At 39.5% G+C, this 22,700-nt stretch overlaps 1 protein-coding gene across 1 annotated transcript in view; it reads left to right on the forward strand.

The window, feature by feature from the left end:
• Nucleotides 1–22,700, forward strand: part of plekha7b (pleckstrin homology domain containing, family A member 7b) — a 65,838-nt gene that overhangs the window by 16,392 nt on the left and 26,746 nt on the right. The window contains exons 4-7 of the mRNA XM_035682442.1: nt 14,865–14,948; nt 19,444–19,555; nt 21,405–21,509; nt 22,117–22,189. Coding sequence (XP_035538335.1) covers nt 14,865–14,948; nt 19,444–19,555; nt 21,405–21,509; nt 22,117–22,189 — 374 coding nt within the window. The remainder of the gene's footprint in view (nt 1–14,864; nt 14,949–19,443; nt 19,556–21,404; nt 21,510–22,116; nt 22,190–22,700) is intronic.

Below are 22,700 nucleotides of genomic sequence, written 5' to 3' on the forward strand. Positions count from 1 at the left end.
ATCTGTTTAATTTCCTCGAGAAAATGATAATGTGATAGCCTGCATGCTTTAGAAACCAAGAGAGACAGATGGGAGTGGGCTTCAACCAAATTATAAGAGCAGTTTTTTTTTAATCATTTTTGTAACACTGTATCACTTTTGCGTAGATGTTGTGTGTTTTTTGGACCACTGTGGCGTCTGCATTGTTCATTGCCATGTCAGTCATGGAGTAGTTGTGTTGTCTTAACCCTGTGTATCACTGTAATGTAGCTCCCCAGTGGGAGTGTGTTCAGTTGCTGCTTTTGCACTGCGGTGTGTGTCTGCTCAGATTCTGTAATGAGAACTGCAGGAGAGAGGTCCCTCTAAGCCTAGAGCCAGTCTGGACACAGTTAGCTCCCAGTAGAGAACAGATATTATACACACGCACACGCACACACACACACACAAAAAGCTGACTCAGTCTGCATGTCCTGCAAAGAAGGGATGGTGAGAGGAAGAGTATTTGCCAGACTTGATGATAAGTCAGAAATGTCTTTGTTTTCCTCCATTGATAACAAATTATAGATACATTGTACGCACCGAAGCAAACACTGTTTAAAGACAGGCCTGCTGCAGTAAAGTGTGCTGCGCTATAAGAGCTTGGACACCCCCAGGACCGAGATTCTCTGCAGCAAAATTTTCCAGACTAATCAAATTTCTCTCATACAGTAGCTTCTGTGTGTTTGCTTAAATGTGATGACTTTATCATTTACGACTGTTCCAAATCTAAAAAATAATGTAATGCAATCAAGGGTCTGAACAATAGATTGGTCTCGTAGTATTCTTCGGAGTGCATTTTTCAGCAGTTGATACATTCCTCCATTATCTTGCTGACAGAAGCTCCCCAATGTTAAGACAAACGTGTGTGTGTGTGTGTGTGTGTGTGTGTGTTTGTATATGTTGGGGGTAGGAGGGGGGTATTTGGTGGTGGGATGACATAATAATGCCTCTGACATGATTGTGTAAGGGATTTAGACATGTTTCATAGCATGAAGGTTAGCTGAATCGGATTGTTAGAGGATCCAGTGTTTATCTGGCCCTCTGCTTTTGGACAAAAGCACTGGCAAGTGACATTGCTTTCACAAAATGGTATTGGGAAACGGGGATTACCCTGGTTCAGATAATGTAATCCTTAAGCATACAACCAAATTCAACTACGCCTGTCCTGTTTTGTTTCTCTACATTATAAACAGTGTATGGTAAACGGGATGACTACACTGAATACACTGTATCTTAATACTTCCAAGCTTTGGGATTCATGTCTCCCATTAATTATTATATTAATTTATTACATTATATTATATTTAAAAGAATAGTTGTGCTTGAGTTTATTGAACTTAATTACCTGGACATCCAGCACTTACAGAGGTGTTTTCCCAAGAGCATGTAAATGATGGACAAAAAAATATTGATCCACCCATAACGACAGAACAACAGGGTAATCTGCTCTACCATGTTCCTCTGTGTGCAGGCCCTCATTAGACAACTTACATGCAGCTTTTTTACCTTTTTGCCATTACACTCACAAATCTGATGTCATGAAAGTCATTTAACTAACTACCTAGTCACCTAGGTAGCTAACTAGTTACCCACCTATCTACTGTACCAAGCTACCCGCTTACCTATCAACCTTTTTTTTATGGGGACACCATTTCCATTAATTACAATATTCTGTTATTCTCTGTTCAAACATACTACAGGAGCCATTTCATGATGTTATTATTTGTGGAAGTCACTCAGTCATGAAGCACTGGATTTTTGTTTTAATAACAACAACAGGTGAACTGGAGTTTCTGTCTCTAAACTAGTTTTCATGTTCAGTCATATTTAGACTAGACATCTCAAAGATTCTCAACCTATTTTTGCCATGCTTGTCCGTTACAGTTTTTTTTGTAATGTTTGATTTATTTCTGATTTTGCAGGATTATGGGGATCAGAGATCAGACAGATAATCTGACCACGTACATATGCAATTTGTGTCTCTGTGTGTGTCTCTGTGTGTGCTCAGGGGACTGTGTACATAGTATGACAGATTGCCCAACTTTGGCTGAATCAGACAGAGTCATGCTGCAGGTCATTCATAGGTACAGTAAAACCTTGGGGAGCAGACAGCTCTTTTGAGCTTGAAGACAAAGATAAATGCTTGTTCGTGAGTCTAGCAAATGATGACTGCTGCTGCATGGGATTTGCGTTGAAAACCCGCAGGTAGGCCATCTTTGTTTTGATACACTTTTTCTATGTGTCATATCTGTTTGTGATTGATAGGACTGCATTAGAAAAGTGCACGTGGCTATTTAGATATTGCTTAGTCTAGGGAACAATGTGACTTGCAGATTCAGAGCCATTTTGATGCACAGTGCTTAGATGTTCGATGCAGTGAGGGCCTTTTTGTCGGTCGGCTTTATTTGAAATGGCCTTATTATATTATAAGATTATTCTCTTTGATCGGAAAAAAAAGCTGATTTCTCACTTTTTCAACTCTGCATTCTTGGCTTTTTTACTTTTTAATGACAGCTGAGGGTGATTTATTTTGTTATTCTGTCATCTCTGACTGACATCTGTGCTGCAGAATACAGGACAAGCTGCCTCACCATAAAATCTCTTAAAGCCCTAAGCAGCAGCATAAGTAGGCACTTCACATGGATGTACACATACACCTTGTAGGAAGACAGGCTGTGCATTGATGAACCATCTTCATTAGGAATGCAGAATCAATCTTATTACAGGGAGGATGATGTGACAGTTGTGACAATGTTCTTTGTCTGAATATTAAATGATAAATGCAGTGAAGTGCAGATGTGATATAGAGCCGGCTTTCCCAGAATTCTCTCCTCTCCTAATTTTGCTTTTGCACTCATCAGAGAAATGCAACAGAAAAACATATTTAATCGGATAGGATGAGCAGAAAACTCAAATGCATGTGTATGTGTGCACGTGGATGTTTAATAATCTTGCTCCACTATATACATAGATGGTGAGTGGCTGTCACATGATTGCCCAGAGTAGATAGGGACATGATGGGGGTTGGGAATGGGCGATTGTTGTAGGATAAGAACAAAGTGCTACTGTTTAAACTAGTTGATGTACATTAGAGGAATGTAATTATACATTCCTCTAATTTACTTTGAGAAAAAAAAACCTGCTGTAATATGAGCAATATCCAAATAAAAATGTGTAACAACTTCAAATGTTAACATGCTCATTCGATATATTTCTTTTCTTATAGGGTATAGTAGTTCAACCTACATTACATACGTTGCTGCTACATTTTGGATGTATTAACTGTAATTCAGACTACAGACTGATCTCTGCTTTTACAAATCTTATGAAGGTCACTGGAGCTAGACTTTTAACCTTTGCTCATAATTTAAGAGAGATAAGATGACAAACTGCAGTGTATTCCGAGAAATGTTCTGTAGTTTCTCTCTACAACACCTACAGCAAAATAAAGAAGCAAAACTTGAGAGCACAACAAATCTTCCAGTGCTGACTTGATCTTTGGTTTTCCAGGCTTGATGCGTTATAGTGCTCTGCTGCTCTTGATTACTGTGGTGATGTGTTATTTTTGGCTGATATTATATGGAAATATGGGGTGTGTACAGGATGTCTCTGACCTGGGAGGAATGGCATCTTTCGGTCACTATTATGCACTGCTTTGTTTTGGTTCATAACTTACCCAGATGGAAGCTTGTGGATAAGAAACATTTTTGGTTAAGTAGGAGAAGTTGGGGACCCAACATCTCTTAATCTTATCTGATGAATTATTTCTTTGTTATTGTTCAGAACCTCGAGCTCTCTAATATTCTTAATTTTTATCCTGCTGAGAAATGATAATTTTTTTAGTTAAGCCTCCTACACATGGGTGGAGCTCCCTGAAGCGATTCAAGGGTGAGTCGGTCAGATTCAAATGAATTACTACTTCAGTCTCTTTCTTGGGGACGTAATAAAACATTAATCCACCAGTACTATTACCACCATTTCACACTACCAAAGTCTTCATTGGTACATTGATTAAAAATGGAACTGACTCTTTTTAGATATTGGTGACACTGTTGCCTTTTAAAGAGGTATTTTACGTGTTTCAACATATTTCTTGTGCTCTGTTATGACTGTCTACAGTAAGGTCTCAGTGGTTTCGTTTTGTTTAGCTACAGATGACAGCGCTATCAACAGCGCTTGTTGCACACTATTCTCACTGGTCTTTCCTGTGTGGAGCTTGCAGTTTCCAAGCCCTCCGACTATCTCCTGCCTGAGATTTCCAGCTTTAACATTCCCCCACACTTCACATCCCCTTCTGTCCTACATTGCACAGCAAAGTGATTAGCTGTGTTTGGCTTTGCAATGTGGGTTGGACACTCGAACAGATGCTCCAGTTCAGTAGCCAAAGGCAAAAGTGTGCAGTCTCAGGTTGTAAAAGAAAAAGATTTGATCTAGTTTGCCACTTTACATATGGTGCTTAATAGTTTGAATTATTTTTAACAAATTTGAAAGTCATTTGGTTTAATGATTGTGTTTATATATATATATATATATATATATATTGTCTATAGCAGTCTCAGACCTCATCCGACTGTGCTGTGAAAACTGCGCTTTAGTCAATCTGAATGGCTGACTGAAAAAGATCACAACATCATATCAATTATCCCAATTACATTCTGGAAATTTACAAGATGCAGCAGAATGAGCTATGATGTCTTCCTGTCTGCTTGCCCATCATTCCATTATGTCAGTGAGAGAGGAGCTGTGTAAGCGCAGGAAAGGCATGAAATAATTTTGGGTTAAGATGGAACATAATTACACGCATTTGATTAAATTCATTCTAATTAGGGACCTTTGTTGGTCATCCAGCCTGCTGTCCTGGCTGGCAGCTGCTCTCTGTGCCTCATTCTTGTCAGGTTCCCTGAGTGTGTGTTTCCATTTAAAGACTGAGTGCATCAAGATATCCTTCATCAGGACTGGCTACCTTTTACCTGACCTAGAATCATGGCCTATGAGTTCACTGAGGTCCAGACCTTGGTAACTATTTTCTAAAAACACAATAAAAGATTAGCCCTATGTAACTGTAAAATACAGAGTTAAACATGTCTGTTTTTAACCTTTAATTATCTGCCTGTGTGGAGACAGATACAAGTAACAAATTGCACACATCAAGTATGGTCCAGTCATTTCATTCATTCCATGGGCAATAGGGATGTAACCTACATACACACAACACTTACTACAAGATCAGTCAACACTGTTTGTTTTGCTCATGTTTAGGTGTTGCTAGAGCTACACAAACCACTTGGAGACAGAAACAACCCGAAGATTAACATCATATTTTTTTGCCATAAATGCTTCATGTGTATGTGCTACTTCCTCTAGATCCTCCTCTCTGATTTTTCTCTGTCATTCCCTATTTACCATCACATAGTCTTTGCTGTCAAATCCAATTTGCAAACTCATAATTTCAGTGAGTTGAGCCTGTTAGGTATCACTGCTTGTGAAAGTAAGGATGCTTGGTTAAGCATATTTGTTGAAAAAGTGCTACACACTAAATATGCTTTTAAACTGATGATGCACGCAGGCTTATTTTGGGTACTTGATGGTCCGTAAGTGACAGACAAACAAGGAAAACCCAGCAACATGATAATAGGTACGAAATGTATAATTCTGTCTTATACATGATTCAATTCTTTTTTGCTGTTTTTTAAATTTTGTTTTATTTTTTGTTAAGTTTTGTTTTTATTGCCATAGTGTTCCCTTTTTATGCAGCACACTAAAACTATGGGTGAGTCCTTGCAGCATCGTGCATAGCTCATGCTTTGCTCTATCAAAGCGTAAAGCCGCACAGCAGCCTATCAGATCCAGTGTGGACATTAACGGAGGACATGCAGCTGTTACTGTTTTCCTGCTGAGTGCTGACACATTGTTTTCACTTTGTGACTGTGTTCACTGTGATGACCTACCTTTGCTCAACTTTCATGGTCAAATTCCTTAATGTCAGTCATTTACATCTCGTTCTGACCTACAGAGGTTGATAGCTATGCATAGCACCCAGTGAGCCTCGGGAGCATGGAGGTCAAAGGTCACCATGTTATTTCTCATTAACTTCTGATTTCCAAGTGGCTCATGTTGTTCTTTAGCTCATCTGAGATTGGCTCGGACCTTTGATGATAAAGCGTGACTCAGTGCTGTGGAGGTGTGTCTGTATGTTTGTGTGTGTGTGTGTGTGTGTCAGTGAAGGGAAGCAATGTGCCTTTAAACCTCCCCTATTGATGTGCTGACTGTGGCAGAAGAGAAAAGAAGCACTGGCTATTCCCATTTCATTTGTTTATTTGTTTCAGGGTTGGCTAGAGGAATATTTGATTTGTTTTATGTCAGCTTATCACTTTGTCTGATTGATTAGACATCTTATTATTAGAAAATGATATCAGTGCATGAGCTCCACTGATAACATCTATGTATAAGCAACAGTTGAGATTAACAGCACGAGCTGATGAGCTTTGCAGACTGTCAGGTATGTGATACTTTTGCTGAGGGTGTGTTTTTGTCTTGGTAGGAAATAATTTGCTTTGCAAAATCTTCTTTCCTGTAGCTTGTCAGTTGCCCAAGAAGAGATTAGCCAAGTCTGATCAAATATCAGAATTTTTAAACCAACAATGTTGCTGTGATGTTTAGAATTACACAAGGCAGTATTTTTATGTATAAAATCCCTGTACATCAGTTTTATCAGATTAATTCCAAATGCAGCGCTGCAATAGAAAATAGTATCCCGCTCCTCCTTATTAAGAATTTTTAGCCTTTCTACTTTCACTCAATTTGTCAGACATATTTCTCCTGGGCCAGAAACACAATGGTCTTGTTGATTTCCACAGTTGACTGTGTTTAAGCCCAGTGAGAAGCTTTTGCAGACTGTTTGTTTCTTAAAACTGAGAGGTTGGTTAATAAATAAAGGGACATTTTGGTAGTGCCTGGGTTAAAAACCAGTGAAAGTATCTTTAGGATTACCTTTGATTTCTATTAAGTGTGCAACAGTATCAAACAGCTTTTAGAGTTTTCCCCATAACACATACTCACACATTCGAACACTTCAGATTCTGACATTTCTTGTTAGCACAAATGAAGAGATGAAATAAAGATGACTCCTGGTAGCTCTGGGTCATCATTATTCAGTGGGTAAGGTGCAGGATAAATCTGTGATATTAAATATTGACCTAAAGCTGCAGGGACCCTTTGTTGATTTATTCCCCAAAGTAATGCTTGCTCCAGAAAATCACCAAACTTTTTTCTTAGTCACAGCATATCCCTGCCGCTATTGATCCCTAAGGTAAGTGCTTTTGGAAGTCATTTTTATTGTCATGGTTGGTGGCATTATAAAACCACAATTTCTTTGATGAGTTACTTTAAATCATCCTTTATAAATATTTATCAGTCAGCTAAATTTGTGCCAGTGGAGCAAAGGAAGTGTTGATGTGTTCACAGTCCTGTAGGTATCCATCTCACGGTAAGGCCTTTTTCTCTCTTGCTGCAGGCAGCAGCCAGAACAATTTCAGTTTATAACATGTCTTCATTCTTTGTGAAGCCTGTGTTTGTACACTGAAAAGATAAATAACTGTTTTACATAATGGAGTGCTGAGGATGAATCTAGCAGTCTCACAGCCTGAGGGAAGACGCTTTGCTTCCAGTGGATGCTTCTGTTCCTCTTCCCAGATGGCAGCGGGGTGAACAGGCTGTGGCTGAGGTGGGAACTGTCTTTAATCCTTTTGGCTCTGCGCAGGCACCTCACCTCATCGACATCACTGATGCTGGGTAGTTGAGTACCACAAATCTTCTTGGCGGTTTTAATCAGTCACTACATAGTTCTCCTTTCCTGTGCACAACCCATGCCAGTTTGTGATGTTTCAAGTTCCTGACTTGTTTTCTGTTGCTCTTCGGGAAAAGGTAACAAGAACTTGGCACAGACAAAGTTCTCTTAAGAAATACGGTTGTTTATCAGCTTTCTTTACCAGTGTGGAGATGTGAGATGACCATAACAGGTTCTTTGTGATGTTGATTCCCAGGAACATAAAACTGTTCAGCTGTTCCACCTCAGCTTTGTATCTTTTTGTCTCCTTTTTCCTGAAATGAACAATCAGCTCCTTGGTTTTTGCTAATGTTGTGCAGTAAGTTGTTTTTGTTTTTTGCTCTCCCCTTAGTGTTTGAAAAATATATATTCTAACTGAGCAGGAATGAAATGAGATGAACATGATGAGCAACACCTATTTTGGAAAAAAACAAAAACAATTTCCTGGACTAGAATCCAAGATATCAAGGTTTTTACTGGTTCTTTTTCAGAATTAGCTTCTGTGCATGGAGAGTAGTGTGCTTGCATCCTAATTCTGTATTATTGGCCCAACACAGGTCTTTCTGGCATTCACTGCAATACAATTAGCTGTTGCCTTGCTTATGTTTTGGAACAGCATGGCCTGAAGGACCATTGTGACTGCAATGAAATGTGCTGTGTCAGAACTGTGTGTGTTGAATGTTAATAAGGTGACAGCTCTTTCAATTTTTGCCAAACCTTCTGTCTGACAGGGTTACAGACACTGGCAAGTTCTTGCACCTGTTTCTGCTTTTCACTGGGCCTGTTTGAGCCTGTCTTTACCACACTTTGCCCAGTGCTGCTTGAGTGGATCACTGGATGGCTACAGGTTCCATCAAAGCAGACCAGGGTTTTCCTGTTTCATTGATGCTATTTTAGACTACTGTACAGATATGCGTAGAGAACTGTTATCTGGAAGGGTTGTAATAACTATCATACTGTCAGCTCAGAGTTCCTGCAGTTGTAAACAATGACGACGATGATGATGATGCTGATTGTAGTGAATGAGTTCAATGACAGGGAAAGGCCAGTCAGTGTGAAATGTGTTAAGTTGGCTTCCTCATTTCCACACTGAGTGACAGTGGAATCCCCCAGTAACTCTATGTAGCAGACAGCCTAGATAATTCCTCCACAAATGTCAAGGAAATGAAGCTGAGCCAGGCTGCTGCTGCAGTGCTCTGATATGAAACTGATAAAGGTCAGTCAATATGTGCAAATCCTGCAGCAGAGTGCTTATCTCTTTAATGGCTCCCTGTGTCTGGGAACTGTGCACAAACCATTGCTATTAAGGCTTAATTAATTTTGCCTGCTAGGCCTGGGGGATGCTACAGGGTGTTTCTGGTGGTCCATGATATTTCTCTCTCACAATGTAATGTCCTGTCACACTGCCTGGGTGGGGTGTCGTACACACAGAAATGACTATTACCGAGTTCACTATTGGTTCATGGCACCTCGTTTGACCTCTCATGTGTTCATATGTGCAGCCCTTCTTTGATTTGCTTTTGTCTTATTCTATAGATTATGCAGAAGCATATTATCTGCATCTAACAGCTTGCTGGTATTAATGATACATCCGTTACAGCCCAGCAAAAGTAAATGATTGCTGTTGTGTGTTCACTGGTGAGTAGTTGCACAACATTGATTTGTGTTTTCCTTCAATCAGCTACAATGTAAGGCCAACTGCAGCCTACTATGTGACTTTCATTTCTTTTTCTTTGGGATTTTTGTTGTCTTTATTTGATAGAGTAGCTGCAGAGTGACAGGAAAGACAGGTGATGACATACAGGTGAGGTACCCGGCGCCCATAAAAACGACTTGTTCTAAGGTGACAAGAACAAAACAATCCTTATTTTCAGGTGACTACACATTAATGAAAACATACCTTTGAATATTATATTCCATCTCTGACTATTGAGATTCCTAAAAATGTATATATATTATTTACTATACATATACATATCAGGAAATGTGCCAATTAAGCAGTCAAAACTTTAAGTGACCAGTGCGAAGTAACAGCTACTCTAACTGGCGAGCTCTTGGCCCCACATGATTAATCCCCCTTCCTGAAGTTTCAGTCACCACATTGATGCTGTGTTGTGTATTATGAAGACTACATGTGGGGAGACAATAGGCTCTTCTAGCCTTTGTTCACAGCACTGAATACTGTAAGAGATCTTGTTTCTGTACTTCTCTGTGGGTTGGAACTTAAGTGTATCCCATTGTCTGAACGTATTTAAACTGAAGAGAGGTGTCATTGAATTAAACTGCTTCTAAATTAAAAATGAGTGGTGCGAAACAGCAAACTAAATCATCTATAGTAGATGCTCTTTTAGCTCCCCAATCCTTGTGTGTCGTCCATCTGATTCAATGTTTACCACAGGCCTACAGTATGTTGATACCACCTGCTCCTCTGGGGCGCATTCCTCAGGATTAGTTTCAATTCCCTCTGAGCGTAGGTCACAGGTCAATGTTACTGTTAAACCAGTGTTTCAAAAAGTAGACACCAATGACCCTGAGGTGCCCTTTCAAGGGGCTCCAAGAAGGTTGTGAGGTTCTCTGTTTTACAAGTTAAAATATATTTATGGATCCTGGTTTAAATATTCAACACTCTGTTTGTCTTGTGTTTAATATGAATGTCGTGTCCACTGACTGCATAGCAGATATATAGCAAAAGCTGATGGTGAATGCTGCAGGTGTGTGTGTGTGTGTGTGTGTGTGTTATCCACTGCTCACTGTTTTTAGCTGTAAACATTACATGGAGCAACTAATTTGTATTGGATAATGTGAATGTCTAATGAGGTTATGTTACTAAATGAGAAAAAGCAAATTTCACAACATGCCCATTCGTCTTCATTACTTTAGCTGCAATGCTGCCACTCAGAGGGTACCAGTGGTATACCTGTGTGATAAATCTAAATGTATGAGTAGTAAGCCATGACACCAAGCAACTGGCAATATTTGAACCGTGTAAAAATACCCTTTTGACATTTTCTGAGGCACATGTATGTCCATACCAGCAGCAGCTGCGTAACTTACCTTTTTCCTTAGAAGATATTATGTTTATCAAATTCAATTCTGGAGAACATGGAGTGAGAGGAAAGTAGAAAATGGAAAGGGAGGAGGATCTGATAAGCAACTGAGGTATTCCCCTGATGGGAGGGAGTTACATCTCTACCATCTACCCAGAAAGTGTGGGGTGAAACTCTCAGACAGCACGCTTGGGCAGGAGAAAGCATAGATAAAGGGCTCCCCCTCCCTCCTGCTCTCATCCTGCTGGCTCCACTTTACTCTGCTCTTTGCGGATACCAGCTGCCTACGAGAGACCCTCTCTGCATCTTCCCACCTGCCCTGACAATGCCGAGAGGATTTCCATGACCTGCAGCACCACAGCGAGTCTAGCAGCTGATCCACAATGATTCACTCTCTCACAGCAGGTGAGACTGTCTCCACTGTGTGCATGATACAGCAGAGCATAGTAAGTAGCAAACAGAAGCAGAGAGATCTGTGTCAGTAGTGGGTATAGTTGGAAAGTTTTCTTTTTGTGTAAATGGATACAGGAGTTGTGACTGTAAGCGGATGGTGTAATCCCTGTCTTTGATGTGTGTTGTGGAGCAGTTTAGAGGATCTGTGTCTTTCTATTGGGGTGTGGGTGTGTGTGTGAGAGAGAGAGAGAGAGAAGTGCAAACCAGAGAGCCATGCCCCTGGTGCCCCCGCTGCCAAGACTTAGCCCTTGTGTTGGGCAGGAATTACTCTGAGCCTCTTGTTTTGCTGAAAAAAATTGGTATGGCATGCCACGGCTGAAGTGTAGACTCCAGTTGTTGCAGCATTGAGAGAGAGAGAGAGAGAGAGAGAGAGAGAGCTGATTTGAGCTGCAGTGCTACACTTCTCTGAGGAGAAGCTTTGGCTGAACCTAAAACCAGGTTGCCTTTCTATTCTCAGGTTACCCTCTATTCACAGTTTGCCTACTTTTACATCAAAGTCAACTCAGTTGATGAAAATCCTTAATTTTCTGCTTTACGATTCTATGCATTAAAATTTTGGTCAAATTTGGTCACAAAAGTGGTATTTTTACTTGATATGTGGTAGGTTTTAACTGACAGACACTTCTTGTCTCAGCTAAGATTGAACTCAGTCTTGTTTGCATTATGGCAACACTTCTACTGTACATGTAAACACTGCTACATTGAGAAAATCCCCCTAGAGGAGAGATGCCAGTCATTCTTTCTCTTCTTTATCTGGCCTTATGGAAGCAGGAACTCTACTTGACCTGATAGTTAGTGTTGTGGGGCCCTGTAACATGCTAATGGTGTGAGGCAGTGCCTTGTCCGTGTATGTTACCAATGAGCTAATATTACAAAAAACACTTGTGACTTATTGCAGTATTGCTATATTAGGGTACTTTGCTTCTTTTTACAACTGTTATATTACAGTATGTTTAGTGTTTAAAGTAATACCTAATAGCCTTTTTGTATGGTGTAAGTAACTTGCCTTTATTATGATCATACTTATTTTGAATTTGAAGATAGATAACCTGAATAACTTCTAAAAACTACAGGTACTGTATGTGAGTTTCATTAAATGTATGTATTCATTAACAAATAAACATCTGCTGTAGAGGTTGAGATGTGAGTAATGTGTACACCATACCCTTAAGATGTTTTTGACTGGTTATTGATCAGAACTGCTGTGCTTGTGAATGATTCAGTTCAAGATTGACTGCACTCAAATCAATGTGATTTTAATCATCTTCTCAAATAATGTTATTGTATTATTATAGAATTATGCAATCCATGATTTATGTAGAGTCACTGCACAGAATAATTTGTGACATTCAATTCTAGCAACTCTCACCAGCACTGACAAAAAAGCTGTTTCCCCGGTACGCAGTGTAAAAGGCAGTGTGCTACAGCTCTTCTGCAGCACAGAGTTCATTTTCTCCTTTGGGACAATATTGTCACAAGCGTTGATGGAAGCTAGTTTTCTGCAAACAAATAGACCTACTGTGCTGCAGTGTTAGTACACCAACCAGGGGATGCTGCAAATTCCGTGACAAATAGTTCAGAAGTAATGCGGCTAAAACAAAAGCCTCAAAGAATGCAGATTTCTAATTAACAGGGGATGCTGGTGCAGTACTGTATGTGCCCAGTGCAGCTCAGCAAATTATGAGTTGTTACCAGGAGCAAGCCTGGCCAAGCCTGTGTATGTATGTGTGTTTGTGTATGTATATATGATCAAGAAGAGCTGTTTATACAGTGTTTGTGTAGGTTTATATTTGATGTCATGTTTTTCGTGTGTGCAGAATCACTCAGCATCATTCCTGGTCAGTACACACTCTGAACTTTTCTGAAATGTCAACTCATAAATCTTTCCACCCTGCTCAGTTTGTCTCCCCTCCCTTTGCTGCATGGTGATGCAGTGAAGCACCAAATTCTGTTTGTGTTATTCTGCATCTTTATAGTACTGAAGTTTTGCAGCTGTCCCTCAGAGGATTAATCCCTTACTGCTGGATATATAGTCATATATTTACCCTTGGTACACTTTAATTTAGGATGGTCTAATCATGTTTAGCTATTTGTTCATCTGTAGTGTTTATGAAAAAGCAGCATATGGATTTAGCTTCTGTACAGCAGTATACTCTAAGGTTTTATTGCACACTTGTGCACAATATTTCACTGCTCCTGTTGAAAATGGTGTTGTGTTTTTTTCTTCTATAATAGACGGTGTGTGATGGTGATGGGAGAAGATAAGAAAGGGTTTGGGGGAATAAAATACAGTACTAACACAAGCCAGACTTGAAAGCATAATATTGCAGTTCAGTACACAGGACTTCAGCACTTTATATCTGTGGCCCACATAATCAGACAAATAGCTGTCTCCTTACTTTCTACACCTGAGTAGAGAGAACACACAGGCCTTTATATATTAGAATATATTATATTGTATTTGTAATTTCAGAGGAGTTGCCAAAACTGGACATTTTTTGATAACATTACATTGTATGATGTCTCTACAGAACACCAGCATCTAAAGCTCATTTTATATGGGCATGCAAATTAAAATGGAAAAAATCTCAGATGCACTAAGGATCAGAAAGCTGGCAGCATCTCAAGGGATGTGTCACAGTTTGAGGGGATAATGGATGGCAGTATTGAATACCAGGGGCATCTAATCCTGAATGTCCGTGCACCTTAAGGCCTTCTGCAGAGTAAGGTTTTCTGTAAATCGTGAGAGTAACTACATGAAATGGAAAGCTAAACACAATGAATGATTAAAGTTTAACCTGCCATGAGGGTTAGATGAAAAGCTTGGGGATTGGATAAATACATTACTGATTAGAAACTCATTAAATCTGTCTTTTTTATAAACCGTAAGACCGATCCGCTAAGTACAGTATGAGAAAGAAGTAGACCAATGTGATGATGCGCCAAATGTGTCAGAGACCTGACAATGTGAAGCCTTAGCTCAATACTGCAAGACAGCGTGTACAGATACTATTTTTCTGGGATTTTGTATCATTTTGTTGTAAAAATCAAATAGCACAAATCTTGTCTTTGCCTAGTCACATATAAATTTACAGTAGATGACAAGAAACAGATAGAGTCATGGCGTAATATTTCAATCCTCTCAACACCAGCACCTCTATCCACTTGTCTGTTTCTTATTCTATCCTGTGACAGTAACATGCGTTCATGCTCTAGTTAAAGCAATTAATGGCCCCATCTAACTGAAATCAATAAAACCTGGTGAGCTTGCTAAGAAAGAGTGCTGAGCCCAACACTTTGTGTAAAAGAATATGAGCTCTGGTTCCCGACCTGGCTGCAGAGCTACCATAGATTATTTTACAGTTGACGGCGTTCAGTGTAAGCCAAACTTTTTTTGTAACCTCAACCAGCAGCCAAATAGAAGTAATGAAACTCAGTCATACGGGGACGTGATCAGGCCGGAGTATGATTAATGACTTGATACAAATTTTGTTTTCTTTCCATCTCCCTCTGTCCTGCAGCCACAATCTTAGGGCTACGTCATTTCGGCACCCTGTGACTGGACAGATTTCCCCTGAAAACACAGAATACACACTGCAAGACAGGTGAGTGGGTCTTTATTTTTTCTGGAACAGTGAATATGCTGTATGCTTAAATGTACAGATCATGTTAGTTCAAGGTCATGAGGGAAATAGCCTGTCACCTTCCCTGATAAAGCATATGACGAGGGGAGCTGTCTATTCTGCAGTAACATCAGGAAAATGACCTGCAGTCGATGTCAGAACACTAAAAAAATCCAATTATATATTATTATATTCATTATCATCATGACGTTCATAACTGACTGCACTCACTTGTCAGTGGATTTGGATCCCAGAGACTCTTGAGTGTTATTCTTCAAATTATTGCCTTAATATGATTTATCGTAAAGGCATAGCTGACACTCACATATGCTTTTGGCGGTGTTCATATCACAGTCATGAAGTCCGGGGTCATGAATCTGTCTCATCAATAAGCCAAGTTACGCTTATGTTGGCTTTATTTGTTCTGGTACATCTGGGCAGTTTTTTCTCAATGAAATTTAAGTCCAGAAATGGAAAACTGGCGATGTGTTTCTGACATGGGCAGTGAGGTTTTATGCCAACTAACTTTAGTTTTTCAAGAATGACACTTCTTTGACATAAATATTAGTATATTTAATAGCAACATGTCACAAACATTTTGAGATTTGGAATTGTACCAGAGAGGCGACATTGCATTGTTTTCATTTACTACAGTATATATTGCCACGGCATGGCAGTCGGATTTATTGTTGTTTTATGTCATTGTGTGAATCTCATCCTGCAAAAGCCATCAAAGCTGCATGGCAGGTTTAGAGCATAATATAAGGCAGCAGGTGTCTGATCGTATTTAAGCTGGCCGGTGTAAGATGATCATGCATAGCACAGACTCCACTATAGCCAGAAGGAGGTTAAGAGACAAGCATGTGACCTCCACATTCTCACTAATTAAAAGACGGTCTGTTAAAGCAATGCAAAACTGATTGTGATTCATCTGCATCCTGCGCTGTCTTTCATTTCCTAAAACTCTCCATTATCCCTAGTTAAGTTCTGTTGAGCCGTGGATTTGTATACCATCAAGGGGCTTACTTGCATATTTTCAAAAGTGATTCTTTTACTTTGAAATGCCAGTAATAATCTTTTTAAGCTATGGTAAGAATAGCATCAGTTAATGAAATGGACAGGGCAAGCTTCAGAAATCTAGTCTATGAATATTATATTCCATTTCTGCTAATAGATCCTCCTAGATGCTACACACTGGATCTTTAAAGATGCTCTTCATCCTAATGCAGTTTCTTTTTACTTTATTTTGCCGTAGTTTTGTGCCTCTCTCTTCCACCCTTCTTTTCATAATGCTTTTGTAGACATAAGGGAGAGAGCGTGACAGCTGGGTTAAAGTCTTGGTATTGAATGTGTGCAACACAGGCATTACCTCGCTGTGGCTGCAAAATGTTGCTTCTGTTCACTGACATGGTGATGTTATGGCCATGCTATGCGTATACTGATATCTGAAAAGGAAATTTGGTTTCTTCCATGAATCACCGACTCCTTTCCCAGTAAGGAGAATCTCAGTGTGTTCCCTGGACCCATATCGGATTGAGGGCAGAGCAGGGGAAAAAGAGCTTCAGGAGGCCCTTCCCCACGGAGAGGTCGATCAGCCTATGCTTTGCTGGCCTGTTATAGATTATCACACTATGATCAATTCGTCAACTCTCCCCATGTACTCCCACTGCCTGAAAGGATTAAAAATGTCAAATATGCCCTCATTTCCATCATAGCAGAAGCAGCGAGAGATGAAGCTTAGTGTCTTTCCCCCTTCTACACTTCGTGATGTGAAATATCGCTCCTCTCCACCACATGCCACAACAAATCTCCTGGGGAACCATTCCAATGACAGTGGTGGTAAACAGTATGAAAGCTTCACATAAAACAGCAGAGTCCCCTTGATACGACAGAAACATCCTGTAAAAAGACTGGCTTCAGTCCAGACTGTGAGTGCAGATACTGTAAGTTTTGTTGCACTGTGGTTTCTCTCTCTTTTTCCCCTTGTGCTACCAGCATTTTTATCTTTTGCTTTAGTCTCTGACACACATCTCTAGCTTATCTCCCTTTCCTTAGCTTCATTGTAGTGCTGAAAAAAAAGCAGGAAAAAACAACCTTGGTTCATGCTGCTTTTAACCCCTTTGCAGAACAATGCAGGGGGATAGTGGCAGTGTTGTCAGAGAGACAGGCCATTTATTGTTTCCTATTGTAAGCTCACTCCTGCTGTCAGGAAGAAGCTCTGCCAAGTATTGGACAGTTGCATGTCAATTAGACTGGTTGACTAGCTGCAGATGAGTTTTCAAAATGTATAGCCAATATGTTCAGTATGGTTATGCTACGGGTTAGCTCGCTGTAGTAGAGTCGCTCACTGAACAGCAGCTCTCACTCATTCTTTGGAGGCACACAATTAAATTAGCAAATTAAAATGACTGAAATTGCCCAAAAAATTGCCCCCCCCAAAAAAACAACCAGTGCTGGACTCCAATAGCCAGTATACTTGTGCAGTTGCTCAACTATACATAGGAATATGAACAAATTTCTTTTAAATGAGTAGTGGGAGTAAGTGTAACATGATTTTGCCGTTGGTGCCTGACCATGTGGAAAAAGGACAGATTGGTTTAAGGTAAAACAAAGTCTACAAATAAAGCAGAAGAGCATCACTGAACTCATAACTTGTCAAAGTTGAGTCACAGCATCTAGGACCTTTAGAATGAGATGTAACAGCAGGATTTGTGGAAGAAAAATCTGCTGGAACTACATGTTAGGACTTAATCAGCACTGCACTAAAATGTTTCTGGGACCTTGTTAAATCAAATTGATCCTTGCTGTCTCCAGTTTCCTGTTATCTATGATGCATCTCCTCGTGAGCACATATGAAAAATCAAAAACTGCAGCAGCCTGGAAAAAAGTCCTTGAAATTGTAGCAGTGAATAGTAGGTGATAACTGGAGAGAAAATACTTAAAGCTACAACTCTGCTGTCAGTGCCAGCCAACATGGCCGCCTAAAAATCTGAATTCCCAGTGTACTTTACTTAACATTCATGTATTAGCCTAGATTTCTTACGTCAGATTCTTAACCCATGCGAAAGTACAACCCTGACCACTTCATTTGTTTATGTCCATTCTACTTGAAAGATCTATAATGTGACATCAGGCTTTGGGTGCTTTGTCAGTGCCTTTGGGAATTGTAAGCATCAGGCTACCTTGTTGTCACATTGTTCTGTACTTTACTCTCTGTACTCTCCTTTGAACCAGATTGTCTGTGTAGAATTATGTAATGCATGATCTATGAAAAATATATGTGTATATATATATATATCTATATTTTAACTGGTCGAAGGATAAATCACAATAGTCATCTCAATGTCAACTGAAATAGTCCAAGCTGTTACCTGTCTCCTTGTAATTCTGTGCTAAAGGTTGGAGCTGTTTACAATCTCAGTACATTAACCTTTAGGAGTTAGTGTATTTAGAACATCACACAAATAGTAGAGGTAAAATTAATGACTAAAAAACACTGCAATGTGCAATCGTGGCTCCAAATGGGAACTATTAGGGAGAGAAATGTGGACCATTTTCCACAAAATTAGCTCTGGTTCCTGAGCTGGTTCTGTTCGAGTTTCAACAACAGTCAATGATAAATAATATATAATAATCTAATTCTTGCTTCTGTTGCTGAATAGGGTTGGCCTACGCTAGTGCACTTTAATGTCAGCCATAATGGTGGTACTTGGAAAGCCAAATATTTTCTGAGGTGGTACATGGTGTAAAAAGTTAGAGAAATAATGACTTGTCTAAATGAAGAAACACAAGATTGTGTTTAATTTACAACTGGACTTTGCTTCTTTGTCCCTTGTGATAATTATACTAACAATGATGTTTTACTTTACTGGTCATGACATCACCAGGAAAAACATCCACTACATATTTAAATATTATTACTCTAATCTGTCTGATGTTATTAGTATTACTATTTTAATATAAATATAAATGTATTCATAAATAATGAAAGTACCACTCAAAAGGCCTTTTCTGGATCCATAGCAATATGATGATGTCATGTGGAAATGTGGGATTTGGATTCCTTTGAAGCTGTCCAAAGACAGTGTTTGTGTGAGTGTGCATGTGTGTCTCATCTGTGCATATGGTTTTGGGTTCTTTTTGTTCTTTCTTTTTGCGGTTTTGTTTCAGCTTGTTTTCTGGGTGTGTATAACATGTGTGCCCCGAAGTGTTTGTCAGACCAGGTGTCACTGGAGTGTTTGGAACACAAATCTTCCACTATTAACACATCCACACTGCAAAGCCATTGGCTGTGACAGGTCGCGTGGCGGTGTCAGGAAATAGTCACATCCTTTATATCTGAAAGCTCAGCACAGGGCTGTGCTCTGTTTTCCTGTGTGTCTTTTAGTTTGTCAGAGGAGAGAAGGGATATCACTCTCCGAGGCTTCTCATCCTGTCTGTTTTACTGATCGTCTTCTTCGCTGCCTTTCAACTGTAGGTTAGAATCCCGTATGTCCAAGTCAGCGGCCAATCAGAGATCCCCCAGCATGGTCACAGAGTCCTCCAAGCCTGTGACCTCAGCAGCAGTGGATGCAACCTCAGGGTCAAAGGTGAGCATCAGTGTTTCTCTTCTCTGAGAGGGCAACTGTTTATGTTGAGTATGTGTTAGTTTTACTTAATGTTTGAAGAGAAAAGTAATCCTTAAACAGAATCAAAATGTTTTTTCAGGTTTTCTTATTGGACATTGATCGTAGTTGACCAAAGAAATAGAGAATTGCTTTGAGAGCTCTCTTGATGACTGTAACTGCTCGTGTTGATAAATTGGTTTAATCAACTCTAGAAGACATTATCTCATTCTGATTAATGACCACAGAGAGCGATAATTTAGTCATTTTTCAAGCATAATAAAACTCAAATACACATCCTGTGGAACTGGACAAGGGTGCGGCGTACAGTATGCATCTCTGTGATAGACTTGCTGTTGTTTCCACAGCTGTCCTGGAAATTTTTGCTGCAAACATGTTTTGCCAATGAATATGTGACATAGCACAGAAGCACAGGACAGTAATAAAATCCCAGAGAAATCTGAAATTTCGAGCGACTGAAAGTCCCCCTTTACTTTAATAGTTGCCAACACTGAAATAAATGTCAATGCAACTTAATGTTAGAAACAACTATTGCTCTAAGGAACTTGAATGTTTTAATGATTTTTTAAATATCAAATGATTGAGAAAATCATTGGCAGATGATGTAAAAGCTACTTCTTTGTCTGTGTGATTATTGTTTTGTGTGACTAACTGACCTTACCTTTTGGTCCCTCTGGTGTTTTTCATTTTGTCTAATTAAAACGTGTCACATTTAAGATATGTATAAGGAATTGGGTATGCATATTTGTCCCCTCAACACTTCTTCTTCTTTTAGCCAGCAGGTCAACCCGACAACCACAGGTATTTCTGTAGAAAAGCCCCCGAGAAAAAGTCTGACTTAATTTTTACAGAGAATTAGGGCCGCACAATTAAACAAATTATCAAAATCGCAATATGGCCAAGTCCAATATGCAAATCGCAGAAGCTGTAATGTTCTGATAAAGGTAGAATGTGTGACAAATCAGCATTAAAATGAAGTACTGTAGTGCTGCAGAGGTGCCTTGGTCTACAAATCTTGTTCTCCACATTTAAGTAAGTTTGTTTGTACAGACCCCCAAAAATTTCACATCATATTAATGTTTTATTTTTTTTAATGAAAATTTAATTTGTGATGGAAACAATGATGAATGATGATTCCCACATAATTGTGAATCACAGTCGCAATATCTGTCAATATGATGTTTTTAGTGCAGCCCTACAGACAGTATGTAGTCTGAAATGGTCCTGTCTAAATATACCTGATTATAAATGGAAGCACACGTTCACAGGAATAGCCTGTTGGTATTTCCTCTTTTCTTTGTGGGTGTTAAAAGAAGGAATTTCCAGGAAAGAAGGCCATTTTACTTGACTCAGTTTTGCCTTTGTATTCTCTGCACTGTGGAGGTTAATGCCAGAGTATACACCAGTGGTTCTCAAGCTTCTGTCATGCCCCCCACCCCCCCGTAAACAGATTTAATGTTTATCAGTCTTCTACATTATTGGAGCAACTACTGGTAAAAAAAAAAAAAAGGCACGTCGAATGTAAAAAGAATTCGAGTTAGCAAGATAGCCTTACTAGCATCAGAGCACTTGTTTACTGTCCTCACACAAACCAGAGTCAACTTTAATTTCACTCCACATTTTCGACCTGGTCATCCATGCATGCACCCCTGCAAAGGGGGGCTCGTCTCCCAGTTTGAGAACTACTGGTATACATAGTACTATTCTATTAATCACTGTATGTTACCTCAGGTAAGCAAAGTAAATTGGCTTGCAGTTCTTCACCAAAGCCACCACATAATGCACTCTTTTGTTTTTTCTTTGCTTTCTGCAGGGCTCCAGAGGTACGGGGAAAGTACACAGTTTTGGAAAGAGGGATCATGCTATTAAAAGAAACCTCAATATCCCAGTGGTGGTGAGAGGCTGGCTATATAAACAGGTGAGCTGGGGTCCCTATGCTCTTATTGTGAGTCTAAAAGAAAGACCCTTACATAGCTACACTGTGGAATATCAGTCACATAATCAGATATGACCCTCCTTGCAGAAAGTGAGATTCCTCACTGTACAACAGCTGTAACTGTGTGGAGTAGAGCAGAAGTAGGATAAACATAAAGGTTTATGTCATGGTCTGTGTCTTTCTAATACCTGTTAACAACCATTCTGTATAGAATCTGATGTTCTTCTTACTGTAAGCTTTACAAAATAAATGCCCAGACTGTCCATACAAAACCCTTTTAATCTGGACTTGAGTGTCTCATGCGATCACATAATCTGAAAAAGTATAACACAAAAAGACACCAACCAAACCCAGAGACCTACAGTACTGAGGTAAATGAGTCGGCAGCTTTGTGCCAAATGCTGCAAGAAAAAAGTACATTTAAATTAAATTAAATTATTCACACACACACACACACACACACTTACTTGCTGCTAATGAGCACTATATTCCCAAATTACGCTTTTTAATTAAAATTTGGATTAAAATATGTTCCTGCGAGGAGGATTTCTAAATACGCTGTGTATTGCTTTTCCCCCTTCACCTCCAGGACAGCTCTGGAATGCGACTGTGGAAACGGAAGTGGTTTGTTTTGTCAGACTACTGCTTGTTTTACTACAAAGGTGAGTCTATGAAAATTGCTCTCGGCCAGGGTTTAATAGGCAAAAATGAAAATAGCCTTGATTGTTAAATCAGACATAAAAACCTTTGGTGATGTCCTCTGAGGGATAGATGCATTTCTTGATTAATGACAGTCTATAAATAGATGTATGAAATATCTTGCCATCTCTTACTCTCACTGTATTTGTCTTCCTCCCACTTCTTCCTTATTAACTTGAGTATTTTATTATGGGATGTAATCTGTGCTTGTGTTGCTGGAGCATCTACCTCCTCTCCTCCATTAATCACACTGAATAATAGATAAGCCACATGCCACCTTGTGCCACATGATACCACATGGCCTCGCCCAGACAAGAGTCACCTATGAATTATGCCTCACTAATTTTCCTTCTGTTCATAAATCTACAGTCACTCGTAAACATCGTAAAAAAAAATATCCTGGCAAAATAAGAGTTTGTTGTTTTGGGTGCCCTTAACAGTTAACTGTGTGTGTTGTGTGTGGTTGCTTCACAG

Source organism: Morone saxatilis, unplaced genomic scaffold (assembly GCF_004916995.1).
Source record: "Morone saxatilis isolate NCDOM2014 unplaced genomic scaffold, NCSU_SB_2.0 Contig11, whole genome shotgun sequence".
Lineage (NCBI taxonomy): Eukaryota > Metazoa > Chordata > Actinopteri > Moronidae > Morone > Morone saxatilis.